General features: G+C 71.0%; 3 protein-coding genes across 7 annotated transcripts; 1 reads left to right on the top strand and 2 right to left on the bottom strand.

Annotated features, from left to right (window-relative positions):
- Nucleotides 1-1,804: 1,804 nt before the first annotated feature.
- On the bottom strand, nucleotides 1,805-10,795 carry CARNS1 (carnosine synthase 1). Of its 4 annotated transcripts, XM_075163445.1 has the most exons (11): nucleotides 10,612-10,795; nucleotides 9,267-9,321; nucleotides 8,546-8,564; nucleotides 7,533-7,764; nucleotides 6,952-7,041; nucleotides 6,081-6,568; nucleotides 5,455-5,635; nucleotides 4,769-4,854; nucleotides 3,885-4,116; nucleotides 3,509-3,780; nucleotides 1,805-3,267 (listed from the first exon to the last, which is right to left on the bottom strand). In XM_075163445.1, exons 3-11 carry the CDS (start codon nucleotides 8,546-8,548, stop codon nucleotides 2,041-2,043), a joined length of 2,811 nt encoding a protein of 936 aa, XP_075019546.1. In that variant the 5' UTR covers nucleotides 8,549-8,564; nucleotides 9,267-9,321; nucleotides 10,612-10,795; the 3' UTR covers nucleotides 1,805-2,040. The 4 variants fall into 4 exon arrangements, with proteins under 4 accessions (XP_075019546.1, XP_075019545.1, XP_075019544.1 ...); XM_075163444.1 differs by lacking the exon at nucleotides 9,267-9,321; XM_075163443.1 differs by lacking the exon at nucleotides 9,267-9,321 and having other exon boundaries at nucleotides 8,546-8,565; nucleotides 10,625-10,795.
- Nucleotides 10,796-13,081: 2,286 nt separating this feature from the next.
- PPP1CA (protein phosphatase 1 catalytic subunit alpha) lies at nucleotides 13,082-16,542 on the top strand. 2 transcript variants are annotated; one of them, XM_075163441.1, is made up of 7 exons: nucleotides 13,082-13,185; nucleotides 14,244-14,375; nucleotides 14,554-14,784; nucleotides 15,252-15,356; nucleotides 15,499-15,722; nucleotides 16,031-16,165; nucleotides 16,380-16,542. In XM_075163441.1, the coding sequence occupies exons 1-7, from the start codon at nucleotides 13,131-13,133 to the stop codon at nucleotides 16,488-16,490; spliced, it is 993 nt and encodes a 330-aa protein (XP_075019542.1). In that variant the 5' UTR covers nucleotides 13,082-13,130; the 3' UTR covers nucleotides 16,491-16,542. The 2 variants fall into 2 exon arrangements, with proteins under 2 accessions (XP_075019542.1, XP_075019543.1); XM_075163442.1 differs by lacking the exon at nucleotides 14,244-14,375 and having other exon boundaries at nucleotides 13,113-13,185.
- A 14-nt stretch (nucleotides 16,543-16,556) lies between these two features.
- On the bottom strand, nucleotides 16,557-19,072 carry RAD9A (RAD9 checkpoint clamp component A). Its single transcript, XM_075163440.1, has 11 exons — nucleotides 19,000-19,072; nucleotides 18,836-18,906; nucleotides 18,574-18,708; nucleotides 18,354-18,468; nucleotides 18,150-18,249; nucleotides 17,869-17,978; nucleotides 17,678-17,784; nucleotides 17,537-17,601; nucleotides 17,361-17,462; nucleotides 17,026-17,245; nucleotides 16,557-16,948 (listed from the first exon to the last, which is right to left on the bottom strand). The coding sequence occupies exons 1-11, from the start codon at nucleotides 19,031-19,033 to the stop codon at nucleotides 16,850-16,852; spliced, it is 1,158 nt and encodes a 385-aa protein (XP_075019541.1). The 5' UTR covers nucleotides 19,034-19,072; the 3' UTR covers nucleotides 16,557-16,849.
- Nucleotides 19,073-19,366: the final 294 nt, after the last annotated feature.

Here is a 19,366-nt window from a genome sequence, read left to right as displayed (position 1 = left end):
CGGGTGCTATAGGGGCTGTGTGTTGCTGTAGGGCACTGGTGTTATTGTAGGGTCTTGGGCTCTATAGGGGCTGTGTGTTGCTGTAGGGCACTGGTGTTATTGTAGGGTCTCGGGTGCTATAGGGGCTGTGTGTTGCTGTAGGGCTCGGTGCTGTCCCAGGGCTCGGGGCATTTGGGGTGGCAGCGCCGCTCTCGGGGTCACACAGGTTGGGTGTCACGGGGGGTCCCGGTTCTGCTGCAGGCTCCCAGGGACTGCGGAGGTCGCGTGTCGCGGGGTCCCCGGGGTGGTTGGGGTGCTACCCCGGGGGTCTCCCCGCCCCGCAGCTCTGGGGCAGGAGCATGTGCCAGCTCCCGGGTGTTACATAGGGCCCCTGGGGCTGGTTTGTTATTGTAGGGTCTCCCTGTGCTTGATTTGTTATTGTAGGGTTTTCCCGCACAGGTCTGTTAGTGCAGGGTCTCCCCACGCCGGTTTGTTATTGTGGGGTCTCCCCTTCAGGGTGTGTTATTGCAGGGTCTCCCCACCTACGTCTGTTACTGTGGGGTCTCCCTTACGCTGCTTTGTTATTGTAGGGTCTCCCTGCCGCAGCTCTGTTCTTGCAGGGTCTCCCCACCTCGGTCTGTTACTGCAGGGTGTCCCCGTGCAGGTCTGTTATTGTAGGGTCTCCCCATGCTGGTGGGTGCCAGCACACCCCAGGCTGCTCTGGTGGGGTGGCCTGGGTGCCTCTGGGGGGGCTGTCCTCACCCCCTCATTAGCAAAGGTTCGTTAACGGGGGAACCGTTAACGGGGGACACCCCTGGCACGGGAGGGGCACTGGACCCCCCCGCTGCGGGGACAGGGGATGCCGCGGGCAAGGTTTGGGGGTGCTGGGGCAGGGCTTGGGGGAGCCAAGGGATGGGGTGCCAGGGCAGGGGGGATGCCAGGGGAGGGGGTGCCAGGGCAGGGGGGATGCCAGGGGAGGGGGTGCCAGGATGGGGGGGATGCCAGGGGAGGGGGTGCCAGGGCCAGGGGAGATGCCAGGGGAGGGGGTGGCAGGGGAGTGGAGGGATGCCAGGGGATGGGGTGCCAGGGCAGGGGGGATGCCAGGGGAGGGGGTGCCAGGATGTGGGGGATGCCAGGGGAGGGGCTGCCAGGGCCAGGGGAGATGCCAGGGGAGGGGGTGGCAGGGGAGTGGAGGGATGCCAGGGGATGGGGTGCCAGGGGAGTGGGGATGCCAGGGGAGGGGGTGCCAGGATGGGGGGGATGCCAGGGGAGGGGCTGCCAGGGCCAGGGGAGATGCCAGGGGAGGGGGTGGCAGGGGAGTGGAGGGATGCCAGGGGATGGGGTGCCAGGGGAGTGGGGATGCCAGGGGAGGGGATGACAGGACAGGAGGGATGCCAGAGGAGGGGGTGCCAGGGGAGTGGGGGGATGCCAGGCGATGGGGTGCCAGGGCAGGGAGATATGGTGCCAGGGCAGGGGGGATGCCAGGGGACGGGGTGCCAGGGGAGTGCGGGATGCCAGGGGATGGGGTGCCAGGACAGGAGGGATGCCAGTGGAGGGGGTGCCAGAGCAGTGGGGGCATGCCAGAGGGGGGGGTGCCAGGGCAGGGAGATGTGGTGCCAGGGCAGTGGGGAGATGCCAGAGGAGGGGGTGCCAGGGCAGGGAGATGTGGTGCCAGGGCAGGGAGGGTATGCCAGGCGATGGGGTGCCAGGGCAGGGGGGATGCCAGGCGATGGGGTGCCAGGGCAGGGAGATATGGTGCCAGTGCAGGGGGGATGCCAGGGGAGGGGTTGCCAGGGCAGGGAGATATGGTGCTAGGGCAGGGGGGATATGGTGCCAGGGCAGGGGGGATGCCAGGAGAGGGGTTGCCAGGGAAGGGGGTGCCAGGGCAGGGGGAGGATGCCAAGGGATGGGATGGTGGGACTATGAGACAGGGGACGGGGGTGCCAGGGAGGATGCCAGGGCGCCGGGACCAGGGCGGCGGGGCCGCAGAAGGGGGTGCCAGGGTAGCGGGTCAGCGCCCGTGCCCCCCGCGCCCCCGCCGGCCCCGCTGCTTGCCCGGGGCTATTTGAAATGAGATAAGAAATGCTCGACGGGGTAGCGGGGCGAGTCGATGCCCAGCGCCTGGCACAGCCCCAGCAGGCGCAGGCAGGCCTCTGCCCGCGTCGCCGCGCCGCAGGCCACGCTCAGGCAGGGCTCCTCGTACTCGCCGGCCCCCGCCGTCTCCTCGAAGAGGCGATTGAGGCGGACGAGGCCGCGGTTCTCCAGCGCCCGCAGGGTCGCCAGCCCCCCGCCGCCCCCCAGGGTCGGCCCGTGCTCCGAGCCCAGGCACATAACGCCGGCTAGGTGGGCGCGGGGCGCGGGGCGAGCGGGCAGCACCGGTGCCAGCCCCAACGCCACCAGCACGGCCGCCAGCAGCAGATCGGGACCGTAGACCTCCCGGATCCAGTCCCGTAGGTAGAAACCCCCCATGCGGGGGTTGATCTCCAGTAGCCGGGGACCACCGGGTCCCAGTTTCAGCTCCACGTTGAAGACGCCGTCCCGCAGCCCGCAGGCCAGGCAGCACTGCAGGGCTGCCCGCACCAGTTGCGCCTGCCGGTCGGCGGGCAGGCAGGAGGGCAGGCAGGCAGCGGTCTCCAGGAAGGCGGGCAGGCGCGTGGGGCCGTTGTCGGACACCCAAGCACCCAGCAGCCGCCCCTCGAAGACCACCAAGTCGACGTCGTGCTCGGTACCCGGCACGTACTCCATCAGCAGCATGGCGTTGCCCCAGCCCAGCCCGATGCCCGGGTGATCGTCGTCATCCCGCAGGTCACGCCAGAGCCGGGCGGCGTGAGCGTGGCACTGCCCGGTGCTTTCCACCAACCGCACGCCCACGCCGCCCGCTCCGAACTCCAGTTTGGCGACGGCGGGGAAGGGCACGGCGCCGGCCGCCCGTTCCACGTCCCCGTGGCTCAGCAGCCGGCGGCAGGGCACGGCGAAGGCGGCGGGCGGCGGGCGGCCCCGGCGGCACCGCTGCAGGTGCTGGTGGGTCCGGCTTTTCTGCTTGGCCACGCGGATGGCGGCGGGTGGGCTGCCACGTAACCCCAAGTGCTGGCACACCAGTGCCGCCAGTACCACGCAGTCGTCCCAGTAGGAGAGGCAGGCGTGGGGCCGCAGCCCCTGGGCGCGTACCAGCTCAGTCACCCGCTCCGCGTGCTCCTCGTCCCGCCGGTGTTCCCGGCTGTCGTAGGGCAGGAAGGTCTGCACCAGCCCTGCCGCAAAGTGCTCCGGGTCCGACTCCACCAGGTGGATCTGCGTCCCCAGAGAGGTGTCACCCCGGCGGGCAGGGGGGGACAACAGGACATGGGGTGCCCACCCCTGGCACCACAGCTGTGCCACCCTTCCCACCGACTGGGACAGTGAGCTGGGTGGAGGCACCGCCCGAGGCGTGGGCACTGCTACAGCACAACCGCTCTGGGGGGGGTAGCGCCTAGTGTTCACTCTGAAACCTACTGATGGCAATGCCCACCAGCCAGCACCCCAGCCTCCTCACCCTCAGGCCGTAGTCGCGGGCCGCATCCCAGACGAAGCTTTTGCTGACGCCACCGGCCCCGATGAGCAGGATGTCCTTGCCCTCGACCAGGTGACACTGTGCCCGGTGCAGCAGGGCCTCGGCCAGCAGCCGGGGCAGGTCACCGGGGGGCTCCCCCACGGCGCGCCCCATGGCCTCGGCCAGCAGGCAGGTCTCCAGGCACCGCTGGCTGTTGGTGGACAGGGCCACCAGCTCCAGGGCGTCATCCACGCACGCCAGCAAGAAGTCCACGCCTGGGGACGGGGACACCGCGCTCAGCACCGCAGGGGCAGGGACACTGCCCCAGGGTGGCCCCCAGGGACCGGGGCTGCCCCCCACCCCGCAACCCCGCGCTCACCCAGGAGGTCGGTGCGGGCGCGGGCGCCGCCACGCTGCTGGGGGCTCAGCTCGGCCTCGGCGGCCAGGAGGGCGGCCATGGCGGCCTCGGCGGCCCCCCGCAGCCGCGTGGCCAGGGCCTGCCGCTGGCCGGGGGCCACCACCCCCCACTGCTGCAGGCTGGAGTCCAGGCCCTGGGGCAGCGCCGCCCCGTGCCGCACCGGGGCTTCTGCGCGCCCCACGCCGCACGCCACCTGCGGGGACACGCCGACACGGGCATGGGGACACCGGCTGTCACCCCACTGCCACCTGGCTGCCACCAGGGCATGGGGACATGGGGAGACGCACTGACCCGAGGCAGGGGGACATGGGCTGCCACCCTGTAGACTGGGGACACGGTGACCCAGGGCATGGGCACACCGGCTGCCGCTCCATTGCCTGGGGTCTTGGGCTGCCACCAGGGCATGGGGACACGCACTAACCCAGGGCATGGGGACATGGACGGCCATCGTAGCCTGGGGACATGGGCTGCCACCAGGGCATGGGGACACAACCAACCACTCCCCTGGGGACACGCACTAACCCACAGCACAGGGACACAGGGTGCCACCCAGGCCATGGGGACAGAGACTAATCCAGGGCGTGGGGACATGGGTGCCATGCCATAGCCTGGGGACATGGGCTACCACCAGGGTCTGGGGACACGCAGGGCCACCGGGCATGAGGACATGGATGGCCACCATGGTCTGGGGATACGCAGGGCCACCAGGGTCTGGGGACACGTGCCACCACCCCATAGCCTGGCGGGATGGCCGCACCCCACCCACGGGTGGGGGATGCCCACGGCCACGCCCACCACACCCCACCCACCCAAAGGGGAGGAGCCTGGGGCGGGCGGGGCCGTACCTGGCAGAGCTGGGGCCGGTCCCCCCAGGACCTGCAGACGAGGGTGCAGATGCGCAGGGCCATGGGCAGCCGCGGGGCTGGGCTGCCTGGGGGGCGAGGGACAGGGCAGGCGCGGCCGCCACCCGGGGACGGGGGTCCCTGCCCGACCCCCCCCTCCCCGTGGGCTTCTGGGACCCCGCGTGACACCGCGGTGGCCCCGGCCAACCCCAAGCCCAGGGACTGCAGGGCTCAGCATGGCCACTGTCACCCCCAGCCCCACGGGACTGTAGGGAGTCGAAGGTGGTCACCCCACCACCCTGCTCTGCCCCAGGGGACCACGGGGGTCCAGAGTGGCCACCTTCCTCCCACCCCTACCTCAGGGGACCACAGGGGACCAGGGTGGCCACCTTCCCCTCCCACACACACACCAGGGGACCACAGGGGACCAGGGTGGCCACCTTTCCCCCACCACCACCCCAGGGGACTGTGGGGGTCCAGGGTGACCTTGTCCCCCACCCCAGGGGACCACGGGGGTCCAGGGTGGCCACCTTCATGCCCTACCCCAGGAGCCAGGAGTTTGGTTGCCCCGATGGCCACCCACCCACCCACTCCAGGGAAGGGACACGTGGCCGGCACAGCCACGGGGAGCCCGGGGGGCCCTTCCCTCCCATCCCAGGGTGGTGGGCACCCAAGGGCGGGGGCCTTACGTGGGGGGGGCACGGGCAGGCGGGCGGTGGGCACCAGGGCCTCCAGCAGGACGCTCTCCTCCTCCCGCAGCCCGCGGAGCCGGGCACCCACCGCCTGCGCCACCGCCGCCCCCTCCTCCTTCCCGTGGGTGCTGCGGGTGCCCGTCCCGCGCCACCGCCACCCCGCCGGCCGCACCATCACCTGCGTACACCCCGGTGTCACCCCACACCATGGCCACAACCTACACATGCCACCGTGCCACCACATGCCACCCTGTGTCACCCCGTGCCACCCCACCACCTGCATGCACCACCGTGCCACCCCGTGCCACCTGGTGCCACCACCACCCCAACAGCCACCCCCCAGCCTGGGTACAGTTATCACCGCGTGTCACTGGTGACACCCCACTGGTGTGTGACCCACAGGTGCCCCTGAATGCCCCGCTGTGCCGCACGGGTGCCCCCCACCCTTATGCCCCTGCTGTGCCCCATGGGTGCCCCTGCACATCTCGCCGTGCCCCATGGGTGCCCTCGCACACCCTACCGTGCCCATGGGTGACCCTGACCCCTACACCCCAGCCGTGCCCCACGTATCCCTGCCCACCCCGTGGGTGCCCCCCCATGCCCCGCCGTGCCCCGGTACCCACCTGGCTGTAGGGCTCCATGGCGGTGCCGCCCAGGAAGGCACCCACCTCCTCCTGCACCAGGCTCTCCTGGCCCTGGGGGTCCTCCAGCCGCACCAGTCTCACCCCAGGGGCCACCGGGTCCGCGGGCAGGTCCCCCCCCGACCCCAGGACGAAGGCCAGGGTGGGGGGCACGGGCAGGCCGGCGCGGGCCGCCAGCACCCAGCGGGTGACCAGCGGGTCCTCGAGCCGGCGGGCGAGCGGGACCGAGCCCCCCGTGGGGCAGTCGAGGTCGCGGGCCAGCTCGCCCACCCAGCCGCCCTCGGGGCCCCCCGCCGTGAAGGTGCCCATCACGTAGTTGGCCCGGCGGGGGGGCACGAAGGTCTCCAGGGTGCTGTGGCCCCCCGTCTCGAAGGAGACCCCCCGGGAGAGCAGCAGGGACCAGGCACCCGGGGATGTCTCCGAGGGCACCCGGCTGGCCCAGGCGGGTGACAGGCACAGCACCATGGCACCTGCGGGCGGGCAGGGGTGCGGGCAGTGCCTGTCCCCGGCTCCCTGCCCTGAGACCCCCCTGGGGTGGGCAAAGGGGGCACCTACCCAGGGAGGGAGCACAGGGGGAGTGATGCTGTGGCTGCCCTGGCACCCCGGGGTGGCATTTGCTGCTGGCACTGGTGTGTACTGGAGTTAATGGGGCTGGAGATGTGGGGCACGGCGGGGGGCTGGTGCCACCCTCATCCCCTGCCTCAGTTTCCCTCCCAGTCCCGGTCATGCAGGCACAGGAGGGGGTGGGGAACGCCTTGGCCTGGGGTTGGAGCAGCCAGGTGGGATGTGGGGAGCACCCGCTGTGGGTTCACGGGTGTCTCGTATGGGGTGGGGACAAGGGGGCCGTACCCACCTGGGCAGCGGGTGCCACCCTCCAGCAGGACGGGCAGGAAGGCGGTGGGGGAGCCCAGGATGCAGACGGTCATGTCCAGTGGGCCAAATCCTGCCAGCAAGGCAAGGGTTAACAGCCCCAGGCTGGGGACCGCGTTGCCACCCTGTTCCTGGCACCCCAGCCTGGCTGTGAGCCCCCCTGCCACCCCCGTGTCCCCAGCCTGGCACCGTGCCCCCAGCACCACCCTTGTCTCTGCCACCCCCATGTCCCCAGCCTGGCACCGTGCCCCCAGCACCACCCTTGTCCCTGCCACCCCCGTGTCCCCAGCCTGGCACCGAGCCCCCAGCACCACCCTTGTCTCTGCCACCCCCGTGTCCCCAGCCTGGCACCGTGCCCCGAGCACCACCCTTGTCCCTGCCACGCCCCTGTCCCCAGCCTGGCACCGTGCCCCCAGCACCACCCTTGTCCCTGCCACGCCCCTGTCCCCAGCCTGGCACCGTGACCCCAGCACCACCCTTGTCCCTGCCACCCCCAGCTCCCAGCCCCCCGAGCCCCATGCCCCCTGTGCCAGCCTCCCCCGTGCCCCCCCCCGTGCCCCCCACCCGTGCGGGGCTCTGCGGAACGGTCCAACGTGTGGGGCAGCCCCTCCTGGCGCAGGGCACTCTGGAGCAGCTCGTAGGCGTGGGTGGCACAGTCGGGGTCCCCGCTGTCCTCGGGCACCTCGCCATCAGGGGCCTCGTCCTCCAGCCAGCCCGGGCACAGCGCCTCCGGCCCTGCCCACTCCTGCTCCTTCGGGCTCCGCGCCTGCTCTGCGCTCGTCTGCTCCACCGAGAGCTGCGGGGAGCAGAGGTGGGGCTGGCATGGGGCTGGCATGGGCTAAGGGGCTGGCAAGGGGCTAGCATGGGGCTGGCATGGGGCTAAGGGGCTGGCATGGGGCTGGCATGGGATTGGCATGGGGCTAAGGGACTGGCAAGGGGCTCGCAAGGGGCTGGCGTGGGGCTAAGGGACTGGCAAGGTGCTGGCAAGGGGCTGGCGTGGGGCTGGCATGGGGTTGGCATGGGGCTAAGGGACTGGCAAGGGGCTCGCAAGGGGCTGGCGTGGGGCTAAGGGACTGGCAAGGGGCTGGCATGGGGCTGGCATGGGGTTGGCATGGGGCTAAGGGACTGGCAAGGGGCTGGCAAGGGGCTGGCATGGGGCTGGCATGGGGCTGGCATGGGCTAATGGGCTGGTATGGGACTAAGGGGCTGGCATGGGGCTAAGGGGCTGGCATGGGGGACATGGGGCAGCCATGGGAGTACAGGGCTGGCACAGGGCAGAGGGGCACAGGGTGCTGCTGCCCACACGTGGGTGGGGGCTCAGGGTGCTGGGGGGGTGGGGGTGCTGGGTGTAGAGCCGCCGCCTCGGGGACAGCGGGGCAGTGCCAGCTGCCAGGGCCACCAGCTCCTGGACAAAGCGTCCCCTTGTCCCCGTGGGGTCACGCGGCGGGTGGGCACAGCGCGCCACGCCGCCCGCTTCCCTGTGGCAGTGCCCGGCACTGCCAGGGCTCACCGGTGCCGTGCCCCACCAGGATGGGGCACCCCCATCCGCGCAGACCCCCCCACCCTGGGCCACTCACCATCCTGGTGACCGAGGGGCTGCAAGAGACGGACGGGCAGAGTCAGCGGGGCTCCTCGGGGACCCGCCACCCCCCGGCCACCCTCACCCAGCACCAGGGAGCCCTGCAGTGCCCAGGGCACCCCTCCTGCAGCACCCACAAGGGCCAGGCACCCTTCCTGGGGCACCCCTCGGTGACCCCAGTTTGTCCCCTTGGTGCCAGCCCCGGTGACCCTGGCAGCTCCAGCTGAGCCCGAGCAGGGATTAGCATAATCCCACGCCAGCTCAGCACAGCCGGGGGCAACCCCTGCCGCGAGGTGCCAAGGTGCCCCATCCACCCCGCGGAGGGGTGCCCCAGCTCCCAGCAGGGTGCCTGGCAGACCTGAGCACGGAGGGAAACTGAGGCACGATGCCCGCTTGCAGCCACCCACCCAGGCTCCCCCAGCCCAGGTCCTAGAGCTCCGCGGGGGGCTGGGATCCCAGGGGCCATGGGGATGGTGTCCCCATGGGGTGACTGGGATCTGGTGACAGGGACACATGGCTCGGTCCCCCGCCCGCCGCTGAGCGCCCGCCAGCATGAGGCCCCCCCAGGACCCAGATATGGGGCAGCCACAGGGGTCCCTGCAGGTCTGTGCCCCCTGCCCAGCCTGGGGACCTCCCTGGGTCCCCTCCGTCCCCAGCCCCAGATGGCCCTGCAGTCCCCAAGCTGGGACAGCTGTGTCCCCCGCGCCTGCCCCTGGTACCTTGGGGTGGGAGCCGTGGCCTGAGAGCACGCAGGGGACAAGGGCTCAGGGACGCCTGGCACAGGGGACACCGGTCAGCTCTGGCCTTTAAACCCCCGCCCCGTGCCACCCCGGGGTGCCCGGCCCCCAGCCCCGTGCCCCGGATTAGGCGGCGGGCACGGCGGGCGGCACAGAGCCCCATTGTCCCCTGCGCGGCCGGGGGGGGCACGGGCACCTCGCGCCAAGCGCTGGCACCATCGCCCTTAGCCGGGCTTGCACCCCTGTCCCTGGCCTTGTCCCCGTCCCCGGCCTTGTCCCCGTCCCCAGAGACAGCAAGGGACGGTAGGGAGGCCGTGGGGACATGCTGCCGCAGCGGGACCTGGGGCGGTGGCTCAGTGTGCCCAGGGTGTCCCCGTCCCCCTGTCCCTGTCCCCGAGCTGGCCGGGCACGGCCCCCCCGTGCCCCTCTCCCCAGCATGGCAGAGCTGCCAGGCCGCACGTCCCCTGGCTTAGCTCCAGCTGCCCATGGCGTCACTGTCACCGTCACCGGCAGGCACAGAGCCACCAGCGCGGCCACCACGCCGCAGAGCCCTGCACACCCTGCCACCCACACCCTGCCACCCACACCCTGCCACCCAGCTACACCTGGCACAGCCGCCCCACAGCCGCCGCCTGCACAGCCACCCCGGCACACCTGCACTGTCGCACTGTCCCGTGCACGCACGCATGTGCACACGTGCACATGCACACACAAACGCATGCACATGTGCACACAAACATGCACACAGACATGCGTGCACACATGCACGTGGACATGCATGCATACACATGCAGACATGCGGACATGCACATGCACACACAGACATGCATGCACGCATATGTACACATGCACACAGACAAACATGCACACATACACACATGCATGCACACATGCACACACAGATATGCACACACACATGCATGCACACATGCACACACATGCACACATGCATGCATGCACACATGCATGCACACACACATGCACACATGCACATGCCCACACATGCATGTACACATGCACACAGACACATACACACATGCATGCACACAGACACACACGCACATGCACACACGCAGACATGCATATGCACACACATGCACCCAGACATGCAGACATGCACACACGCACACGCGTGCACACACGCACACAGCCCCGGTGCACACCCACACGCGTGCACTCCCCCCCGACCCGGATCCCGCTGCTCCTGCACCCCCCTCCAGCACCCGCACCCCCCGGTGCGTGCACACGCACCCACCCACCCCCCAAAAAAGCACCCACCCCCACGCACACCCCTGGACCCCACACTCCCACTCGCGCCAGCACCCACCGGCGGTGGCAGTGGCGGTGGCAGTGGCAGTGGCGGTGGCGGTGGCGGTGGCAGTGGCGGTGGCAGTGGCAGTGGCGGTGGCGGTGGCAGTGGCGGTGGCGGTGGCAGTGGTGGTGGCGGTGGCGGTGGCGGTGGCGGTGGCGGTGGCGGTCGGTCTGTCCGGGGCTGCTGTGCCCGCTCCGGTCCCCGCGGTAGCGGCGGCGCCTCCTGCCCGGGCGGGGCGGCCCCGGGGAGGGTCGGGGCGGGGCCGGGGGGGACCCGGGGGGGGGCCGGGGCGGGGGGTGCCGCAGGGTGCGGAGCCTCGGGGTAGGGGTACCGGGGTGCCGGGACAAGGGGGCAGCGGGAACCGGGGGCTGGGAGCGGCGGGGCCGGGGTGGCACCGCGAGGGGCAGGGGACGGGGACAGGGGGCAGGGAACAGGGGAGGGGGACAAGGGAGAGGGGACGGGGGCAGGGACAGGGGACAGGGGAGAGGGGACGGGGGCAGGGGATAGGGGAGAGGGGACGGGGGCAGGGAACGGGGACAGGGGGCAGGGGACGGGGGCCAGGGGAGAGGGGACGGGGACAGGGGACAGGGCCAGGGGCCAGGGGACGGGGCCAGCCCGGCGGGGTCACCCAGGGCCGGCTGTAAAACTGACACCGCGGAGCAGAAATGTCAGGGCTGGGGCCAGGCGGCTGCACCACCCCGGGAGCTATTCCCGACCGCACGGCATGGCATGGCACGGCATGGCATGGGACACGGGGAATGGCACCGCTTGGCCTGGCACAGCATGGCAGATGGGGAATGGCACCACTGGCACGGCACACAGGGAATGGCAGGGCATGGCACAGCATGGCACATGGGGAATGGCACGGCATGGCACGGCATGGCATGGCACGGCACGACACAGCACATGGGGAATGGCACAGCACGGCATGGCACACAGGGAACGCGTGGCATGGCATGGCATAGCATGTGGGGAATGGCACGGCACGGCATGGCACGCAGGATGTGGGGAATGGCGTGGCACGGCATGGCACGGCTCGGCACAGCACATGGCATGCATGGCATGTGCAGCACAGCATGGCACAGTGCAGTGTGGCACGCATGGTGTGGCATGGCCTGGCACATTAAGCATGGCACAGCATGGCACGGCACAGCATGGCACAGCACAGCACGTCTGGCATGGCACAGCACGGCACAGCGTGGCACGGCACAGCATGGGTAGTGGCGGTGCCGGTGCCACCTGCGATCTGTCCCCGCTGCCTGTTTACCTGGGCCCCACCTTGGGGACTGATTAATGACTGCCACAGGCAGGGGTGCAGGCAGGGTGCAGGCAGGGGTGCAGGCAGGGGGCAGGCAGGGTGCGGGCAGGGTGCAGGCAGGGGGGCAGGCGGGGGTGCAGGCAGGGGTGCAGGCAGGGTGCAGGCAGGGTGCAGGCGGGGTTGCAGACGGGGTGCAGGCAGGGGGCAGGCGGGGTGCGGGTGGGGTGCAGGCAGGGGGGCAGGCAGTGTGCGGGCGGGGTGCGGGTGGGGTGCAGGCAGGGGGGCAGGCAGTGTGCGGGCGGGGTGCAGGCAGGGGGGCAGGCGGGGGGCAGGCGGGGTTGCAGGCGGGGTGCAGGCAGGGGGGCAGGCGGGGTGCGGGCGGGGTGCAGGCAGCGGGGCAGGCAGGGGGGCAGGCAGTGTGCGGGCGGGGTGCAGGCAGGGGGGCAGGCGGGGGGGCGGGCATGATGCCTGCACCCTTTCCCTCCCTCCCAGGCCTGGCGCTGCCACCCCCCACGAGCCGGGGCCCAAACGGGGCTCGGCCCCTCCCATGCCACCCCCCCCCTCGGCCCCAGAGCCCCCCCGCAGCCGTGCCCAGGGTGCCCACGGGAGCCCAGGCTTTGGGGTGCCCCCGGGGACACCGGCGTGGCAACAGCCTCCCAGCAACCGCCCCGGTGCTGCTCACAAGGGTGGCCCCACGGTCCCGGAGCGGGGACACGCCGCGGGGGGGCACCGGGGCCCCGAGCAACCCCTGGGCTCTGCCAGGCACCGTGTCCCCCTGTGTCCCCCCGTGTCCCCCTCACCCCATGTCCCGTCACAGCTCAGTCCCGTGGACCCCGTCTGCCCCGGTCCCTCCTGGCCCCCCCGACCCTGTCCCCAGGCTGTCCCGGTGCCCCGTGACCGGGATGCGGGTACCCGGGGTCCCCCGTGTCCCCCTGCCCGGGCTGTCCCCGTCCCACGGGTGTCCCCGTGCCACGGGTGTCCCCATGGCTCTGTGCAGCCGACGGGCGTGCCTACAGTGCCCCCACGCCGGGGATGGGGTGTCCCTGTGCCCCCGATCGCAGGGTTGGGGCGCGCAGGCGGAGGGTGTCCCCCGTCCCCCCGGGGTGTCCCCGGGACCCCCCCTGCCGCGCTGATTCCTCCGGGCCGGCAGGGGGCGCCACGCCGTCCAGCCCCTCCCCGCCGCTCCCTCCCCGCCGGCCGCTCCCGCTGAGCACGCGGCGTGAGTGGGCGGGGCGGGGCGGGGCGGGGCGGGGCGGGGCGGGAGCGTCCGGCGGCCATGGCGGACACCGAGAAGCTCAACCTCGACTCCATCATCAGCCGCCTCCTGGAGGGTGAGCGGCCCCGCCACCGCCGGCACCCGCCGGCCCCGGGACCCCTAACAGCCCCGGACCCCTCCCGCAACGGCCTGGGGACCCCCCCCTCCCCGTACCCGGGCCCTCATTAACGGCCTCCAGCCCCCACCCCCGGCTTCGGGCCCCCCGGCCCCGGGCCCTCCTTAACGGCCTCCAGCCCCGCCCCCCCCAGCCCTGGGCCCCCCTTCACGGCCTCCAGCCCCCCCGGCCCCGGGCCCCCCCTTAACGGCCTCCAGCCCCCCCACCCACCGGCCCCGGGCCCCCCTTAACGGCCTCCAGCCCCCCCCTACCGACCCCGCGCCCCCCTTAACGGCGTTCAGCCTCCCTCCCAGTGGCCCCGGGACCCCCCTCCAGCAACTTCTACCCACCCCCCAACGGCCTCAGTCCCCCCCTAACAGCCTCCGGCCCCCCCCACCGTCAGGCCGGGGCAGTGCCTGAACCCCGGGTGGGGGGTCCTGGAGAATATGGGGGGCAGAGCTGGGGGGGGGGGACAGGTAGAGGTGGGGACCTGGCTGTTGGGGGGTGGATATTAGGGGGCTGTGCAGGGGATGGGGCCTGGATATTGGGGTGGGAGGCTTGGGAGTCAGCAGGGAATTTGAGGGGGGGCTGTTGGGTTTTGGGGGGCTCATGGGAGTTGGGGGCTGCTGGATTTGGGATAGGCCGGGGGGGGCTGCGTTAGGGGATGTGGGGTGAGGGGTGTGTTGGGGCAGGGGGGTGCCAGGTTGGCAGGCAGCGGGGCGAGGGGTGGGTCTGGGTTTGCAGGCCCAGGGAGGTTGGGGGGCCCAGCCACAACCCCCAGCTCTGGCAGGAGAGGGGTGCCCTGGGGCAGGGGGTGATCCATGCCCACCCATCCTGGGGCAGGCCAGGACCCTCTCTGCGTGCGGGGGGGACACCCGAATCCCTCGCGCCCCTCACTCCTGTCAGTCTGTGGGCACGGGGTGTGCCACGGCCCCGACGCCTGTCCCTCAGCGCCAGCGCGTGGGGTGCATGTGGGGTGCTGGCGGGGTCCCTGACGCCCGTCTCTCTGGTGGGACCAGTCCAAGGGTCGCGGCCGGGGAAGAACGTGCAGCTGACGGAGAACGAGATCCGTGGCCTGTGCCTCAAGTCGCGGGAGATCTTCCTCAGCCAGCCCATCCTGCTGGAGCTGGAGGCACCCCTCAAGATCTGCGGTGAGGGCTGGCTGGGTGCCGGGCACGGGCTGGGCGAGCCCCTGGGATGGGCGCAGGGGTCCCAGCGCGGCCCTGTGCTTCCCCAGGGACGTGGATGGGCAGCACCGGGACCCGCTGTGGGGTGGCGTGGGGGGCTGCGGGGAGCTGGGGTCCCACGCACACCCTGTCCCCCTCGCAGGTGACATCCACGGGCAGTACTACGACCTGCTGCGGCTCTTCGAGTACGGGGGCTTCCCCCCCGAGAGCAACTACCTGTTCCTGGGCGACTACGTGGACCGGGGCAAGCAGTCGCTGGAGACCATCTGCCTGCTGCTCGCTTACAAGATCAAGTACCCCGAGAACTTCTTCCTGCTGCGCGGCAACCACGAGTGCGCCAGCATCAACCGCATCTATGGCTTCTACGACGAGTGTGAGTGCTGCGGCCGCGTCCCCCCGTGACCCCTCTGCCATCCCCACGCACCCCTTACCCGCTGTCGTCCCTGTGCTGTCCTGCGCCAACGCTATCTATAGCTGCTGTGACCAGGGGGAGTCCTCCTGCCACCCCTGTGCCACCCTCATACCCACAACCAACCTGTACCACCCCAGTGCTCCCAGCACCATCCACATTGAGCGTCCCACGCCCGCCCCGTACCCCTGTGCCCCCCCTGCCAACCGCTTCTACGAGCGTGCACCCCAAGGACAACCCCTGTGTGACGCAGTGCCACCCCACGGCGTTGCCCCCGTGCAGCTGGAGCTCTGCCAGGGCCGGTGGGCCTGTGGGCAGCTCTGTGTGCATTACCCGGGGGGCACGAGCCCACATGGGGGCTCGTGGGGAGCCCCACGCACCCCCATATCCCTGAGGGGCAGTGCTGGGCACCCACACCCGCTGCTTTGCAGGCAAACGGCGGTACAACATCAAGCTCTGGAAGACGTTCACCGATTGCTTCAACTGTTTGCCCATCGCCGCTATCGTGGATGAAAAGATCTTCTGCTGCCACGGAGGTGGGCACGGCCCTGCCCGGGGGTTTCGGGGAGCAGCGACAGGGGGCTGGAGGTGGTGGGGGGGAGCTCTGTGCCTCGGGGGTGCCCCGGGGGGACCTGTTGCTGAAGAAGCAGGGCCTGACGTGGCCCCCTCTCCCCGCAGGGCTGTCTCCCGACCTGCAGTCGATGGAGCAGATCCGGCGGATCATGCGCCCCACGGACGTGCCGGATCAGGGCCTGCTCTGCGACCTGCTCTGGTCCGACCCCGACAAGGACGTGCAGGGCTGGGGAGAGAACGACCGCGGCGTCTCCTTCACCTTCGGGGCGGAGGTGGTGGCCAAGTTCCTGCACAAGCACGACCTGGACCTCATCTGCCGGGCGCATCAGGTACCCCCGGGCACCCAACTGCTGGGGGCGGGCGGGTGCACCCCTGGAGGGGGCAGATTTGGGTCCCCAGTGAGTATTGGGTATGGGGCAGGCGTTTCTACCCCTAGTATTTGCCCCTCAAGGGCAGTATTTGCTCTTGGGGCTGCCGGGATCTGTACAGGTGGGGTTCCCGGGGAGGTATTTGCCCCCAGAGGGGGATGTTTGCCCTTGGGGGTGTTGGGGGGCTTGTCAGGACTGTGTGGGCTGGACCCTTCGGGGTATTCGCCCCAGGGGTGCCCGGCTCAGCGCCGGCTCTGACGCCCGCGCAGGTGGTGGAGGACGGCTACGAGTTCTTCGCCAAGCGCCAGCTCGTCACCCTTTTCTCGGCACCCAACTACTGCGGGGAGTTTGACAACGCGGGCGCCATGATGAGCGTGGATGAAACGCTTATGTGTTCATTTCAGGTGGGCTGGGGGCACTGCCAGCGGCGGGGGGGCTGCGGGAGGACCCCGGTTCCTGCAGGGCTGAGGGGGCAGGAGGGAGAGCAGAGGAGGCCCCTGGGGCCCGTGGAGTTGGGGGGAGCCTCTGCCCTCAAGGCAGGAGGGGAGCGGGGAGCTAAGGCAGGAGGGGGCACAGCGTGCAGACCCCCACTCACCCCTTTCTTTCCCCCCCACCCAGATTTTGAAGCCGGCCGACAAGAACAAGGGCAAATACGGGCAGTTCAGCGGGCTGAACCCCGCCGGACGCCCCGTCACCCCTCCCCGCAACTCTGCCAAAGCCAAGAAATGAGCCCGTGAGCCACCCCCAGCGGCTGGGGCCCGGCCCCCCGCCCTCAGCATCAGGTCGCTTTTCTTTCGACTCATTTTTTTATTTGTAAGATCCTGCCTCCCCCTGCCACGCTCCACCGAACCAAATACAGCCCCCCCAGGGCAGGGACCGCTGGGGCGAGGGGGGAGCCCAGAGCCCAGCCCTGGGATGGCAGTGGAGGGAGGGGGGGGGCGGGCAGGAGGATTTTTTGGGAATAAACTTGTAATGGGTCGTGGGGGGGTTGCCTGTGTTTGGGGGGCGGTGCTGGATTGGGGTGCTGCCCGTCCTGGACGTTGCGGGGGTCACACAGGGGTGCCGGCAGCTCTGCGCCCTCGGGGCTCTCAGTACTCGCCGTCGCTGTCCTCTGCCAGCACCTCCTGGGTGGGGGCCGGGCTGGGCCCCCCCGGCGTCAGCACCGAGCCGAAAAACAGGGAGCGAAACTGTGGGGAGAGGTGGAGGTCAGGAGGGGGCTGCGCCCGTCCCCCCACCCCCAGGCACACCCGTGCCCATCCCAGACCTTTTTGTGAGGGGGCGTCCCCGGCACAGCTCCTTCCTCCTCCTCTTCCTCCTCTTCCTCCTCCTCAGGGTCGCTTTCAGCTGGACGTGGGGTGCGCAGGGGGAAGGTGGGGCTGGGGGGCGCCCCCGAGCCCTCCTCGTAGGCGCTGGTTTCCATGGCAATCATGTAGGATTCAAGGTCATCGGCGAAGTCATCTGATGGGGCAGGCAGGTGGGACGCGCTGTTGGGGAGAGAGCGGATAAGAGGGGACTGTTCACTCTGGTCCCTACTGACAGCAGCTGGAGGGCTGAGCTGGGACTGTCACCCACCCCGAAGCTGACACAAGCCCCGCTTACCCGTTGGCCGTGGGGGGCTGTGAGCTCCTTTCCGGGTCCAAGAGGGTGGCCAGCACCAGGTGGACCTCCAGCATGGTGTCATCCAGGGTGAAGACCACCGGCCTGGGGGCACAGAGGGCCTAAGGGGGGGGCCAGGGGCAGGGCCGGCACAGGGGGGTCGGGGCGCCCGCTCCTACCTGCCGGGCACGTCGTAGTGGATGGTGAGGGGCAGGTTGGAGGCCTCGGCGAAGGTCAGCAGCCCCTGGGGACAAAGAGGAGGTTGAGGGGGGCTGAGGGGTGACCCGGGGCTGGAGGGGGGGACCCAGGCAGGGACTCACCCGAAACTCCTTGAGGCAGAAGGTGATGCGGGAGCCTGGGGTCACGGCCACCGTCTGGAACTCGTCCTCGGCCAGCCACAGCTCCGTCACCATCGTCTTGCTGGGCTCTGGGGGGGGAAGGAGGTGGGTCAGGGGGCTGTTGCCAGCACCCCAAGGACGGGGCGGGGGCCCCCCCACCCCACCGGGCTCACCTGCCTCGTCCTCCACGTAGTTTCGGAGGCTGATCTTGCCCCCGGGACCAGCGCCCAGCGTCACCTCAGCCAGCGTCTGGGGGAAGTGGACCACGGCCTCCGCCAGCACCCTGCGGGCACATCAAGGGGGGCACACCTGGGGCTGAGCACCCCAAACCCCGCAGTGCCAGCCAGGGTCCCTCCTTCCATCCACCCTCATCCCCCTGCCCATCCCAGTGCCACCCATATCCCCTTTGTCACCTGCAGTCCCCCCTCCCCGTGCCGCTGCCGGCCCCGCTCACCGTGCCGGGGCGCAGAGGCTGCTGGCGCAGCGCTGGGTGTCGAAGATGGCCTGCAGCCGCTCGCACTCCTGGAAGGCCAGGTTGTGGGTCTTGGTGACGCCTGGCAGGGCAGGGCACCGGCTCAGCGGGGTGGGACGGCGATGCCAGCGTGTGTGTCGTCGTCGTCGCCCCCCCCGCCGCCCCCGCGTCCCCGCTGGCACTCACCGTACTTGCAGTGGAGCTGCACGACCAGGCGGCTGGCCCGGGGTTTGAGCAGGATGAGGCATTTCCACACCGTCTTCTCCAGCGAGGGCAGCGAGCGGAAAACGCTCAGGAAGGACTACGGGCAGGGGACGGATACGGGGACGGTCACCCTGGCCACCCCCCACACACACTGGGGAGCTTTGGGGGTGCGCGGGCAGGGTGCCGGCGGTGGGTGCTGCACCTTCATGAGGACTTTGCATCGGAGGAGCTCTCCGTCGGGCTGGGGGCCGCCCGTCTCGTACCGCTGGAAGAAGAGGGGCGCGAAGAGGAAGGAGGCGAAGGCGGAACGCGAGGAGTTGACAGTGCGCAGGGAGAGCTGCGGGGGGGGGGGACACAGGGGACAGAGCGTGCTGGCACCGCCTGCCCCCCCCAGCGGGGATGGCGGGGGGGCACAGCTGCCCCCCCCCCCAGCTCCCAGCCAGGCCCCCCCCGGTGTCCCATACCCCGCTCTCGGTGGGCTCCAGGTAGAGCTCGTCCCCGATGCGGGACAGGGAGTGCACGGCTCGGCCGAGGACTGGGGGGGCGAGGCGGGGGGAAGGTGAGGCAGGGCACCCCCGTGCCCCCCACACCCCCGTGCCCCCCCCCGCTCCCCCCCGGCCCCGCTCACCTTTGACGTTGCCGCCAGTGACGATGCACTTCATGGCGCGGGACCGGGACCGGGCGGGCACGTGGGGGCTTCGCGCCTCCCTGCCCCGGCCCCCGCCCCCTTAGCTGAGACCACGCCCTCAACCACGCCCCCGCCCCGGAGCCACGCCCCCACCAGATGGTTGCGCCCGGCGGCGGCCTCGCCACCCCCCCTGCGGTGGACGCGCCCAGCTCCCCCCCCCCCTCCCGGCAGTTGTTCGCCCCCCCCCCCCCGCAGCGCCCCCCAGCGGCCCCCGGAATGGTCTCGCCCGCCTCCCTATCCAGCCGCCAGTGGTTCCGCCCGCTTCACCGCCGCGCCGCGCCGGCACCTTCCCCGCTCCCGCACCGCC

The sequence above is a fragment of the Calonectris borealis genome, chromosome 14 (assembly GCF_964195595.1).
Source record: "Calonectris borealis chromosome 14, bCalBor7.hap1.2, whole genome shotgun sequence".
In the NCBI taxonomy this organism is placed as follows: Eukaryota; Metazoa; Chordata; class Aves; order Procellariiformes; family Procellariidae; genus Calonectris; species Calonectris borealis.
Note: the sequence above shows the minus strand (reverse complement) of the source record. Positions and strands in the feature narration are given on the sequence as shown.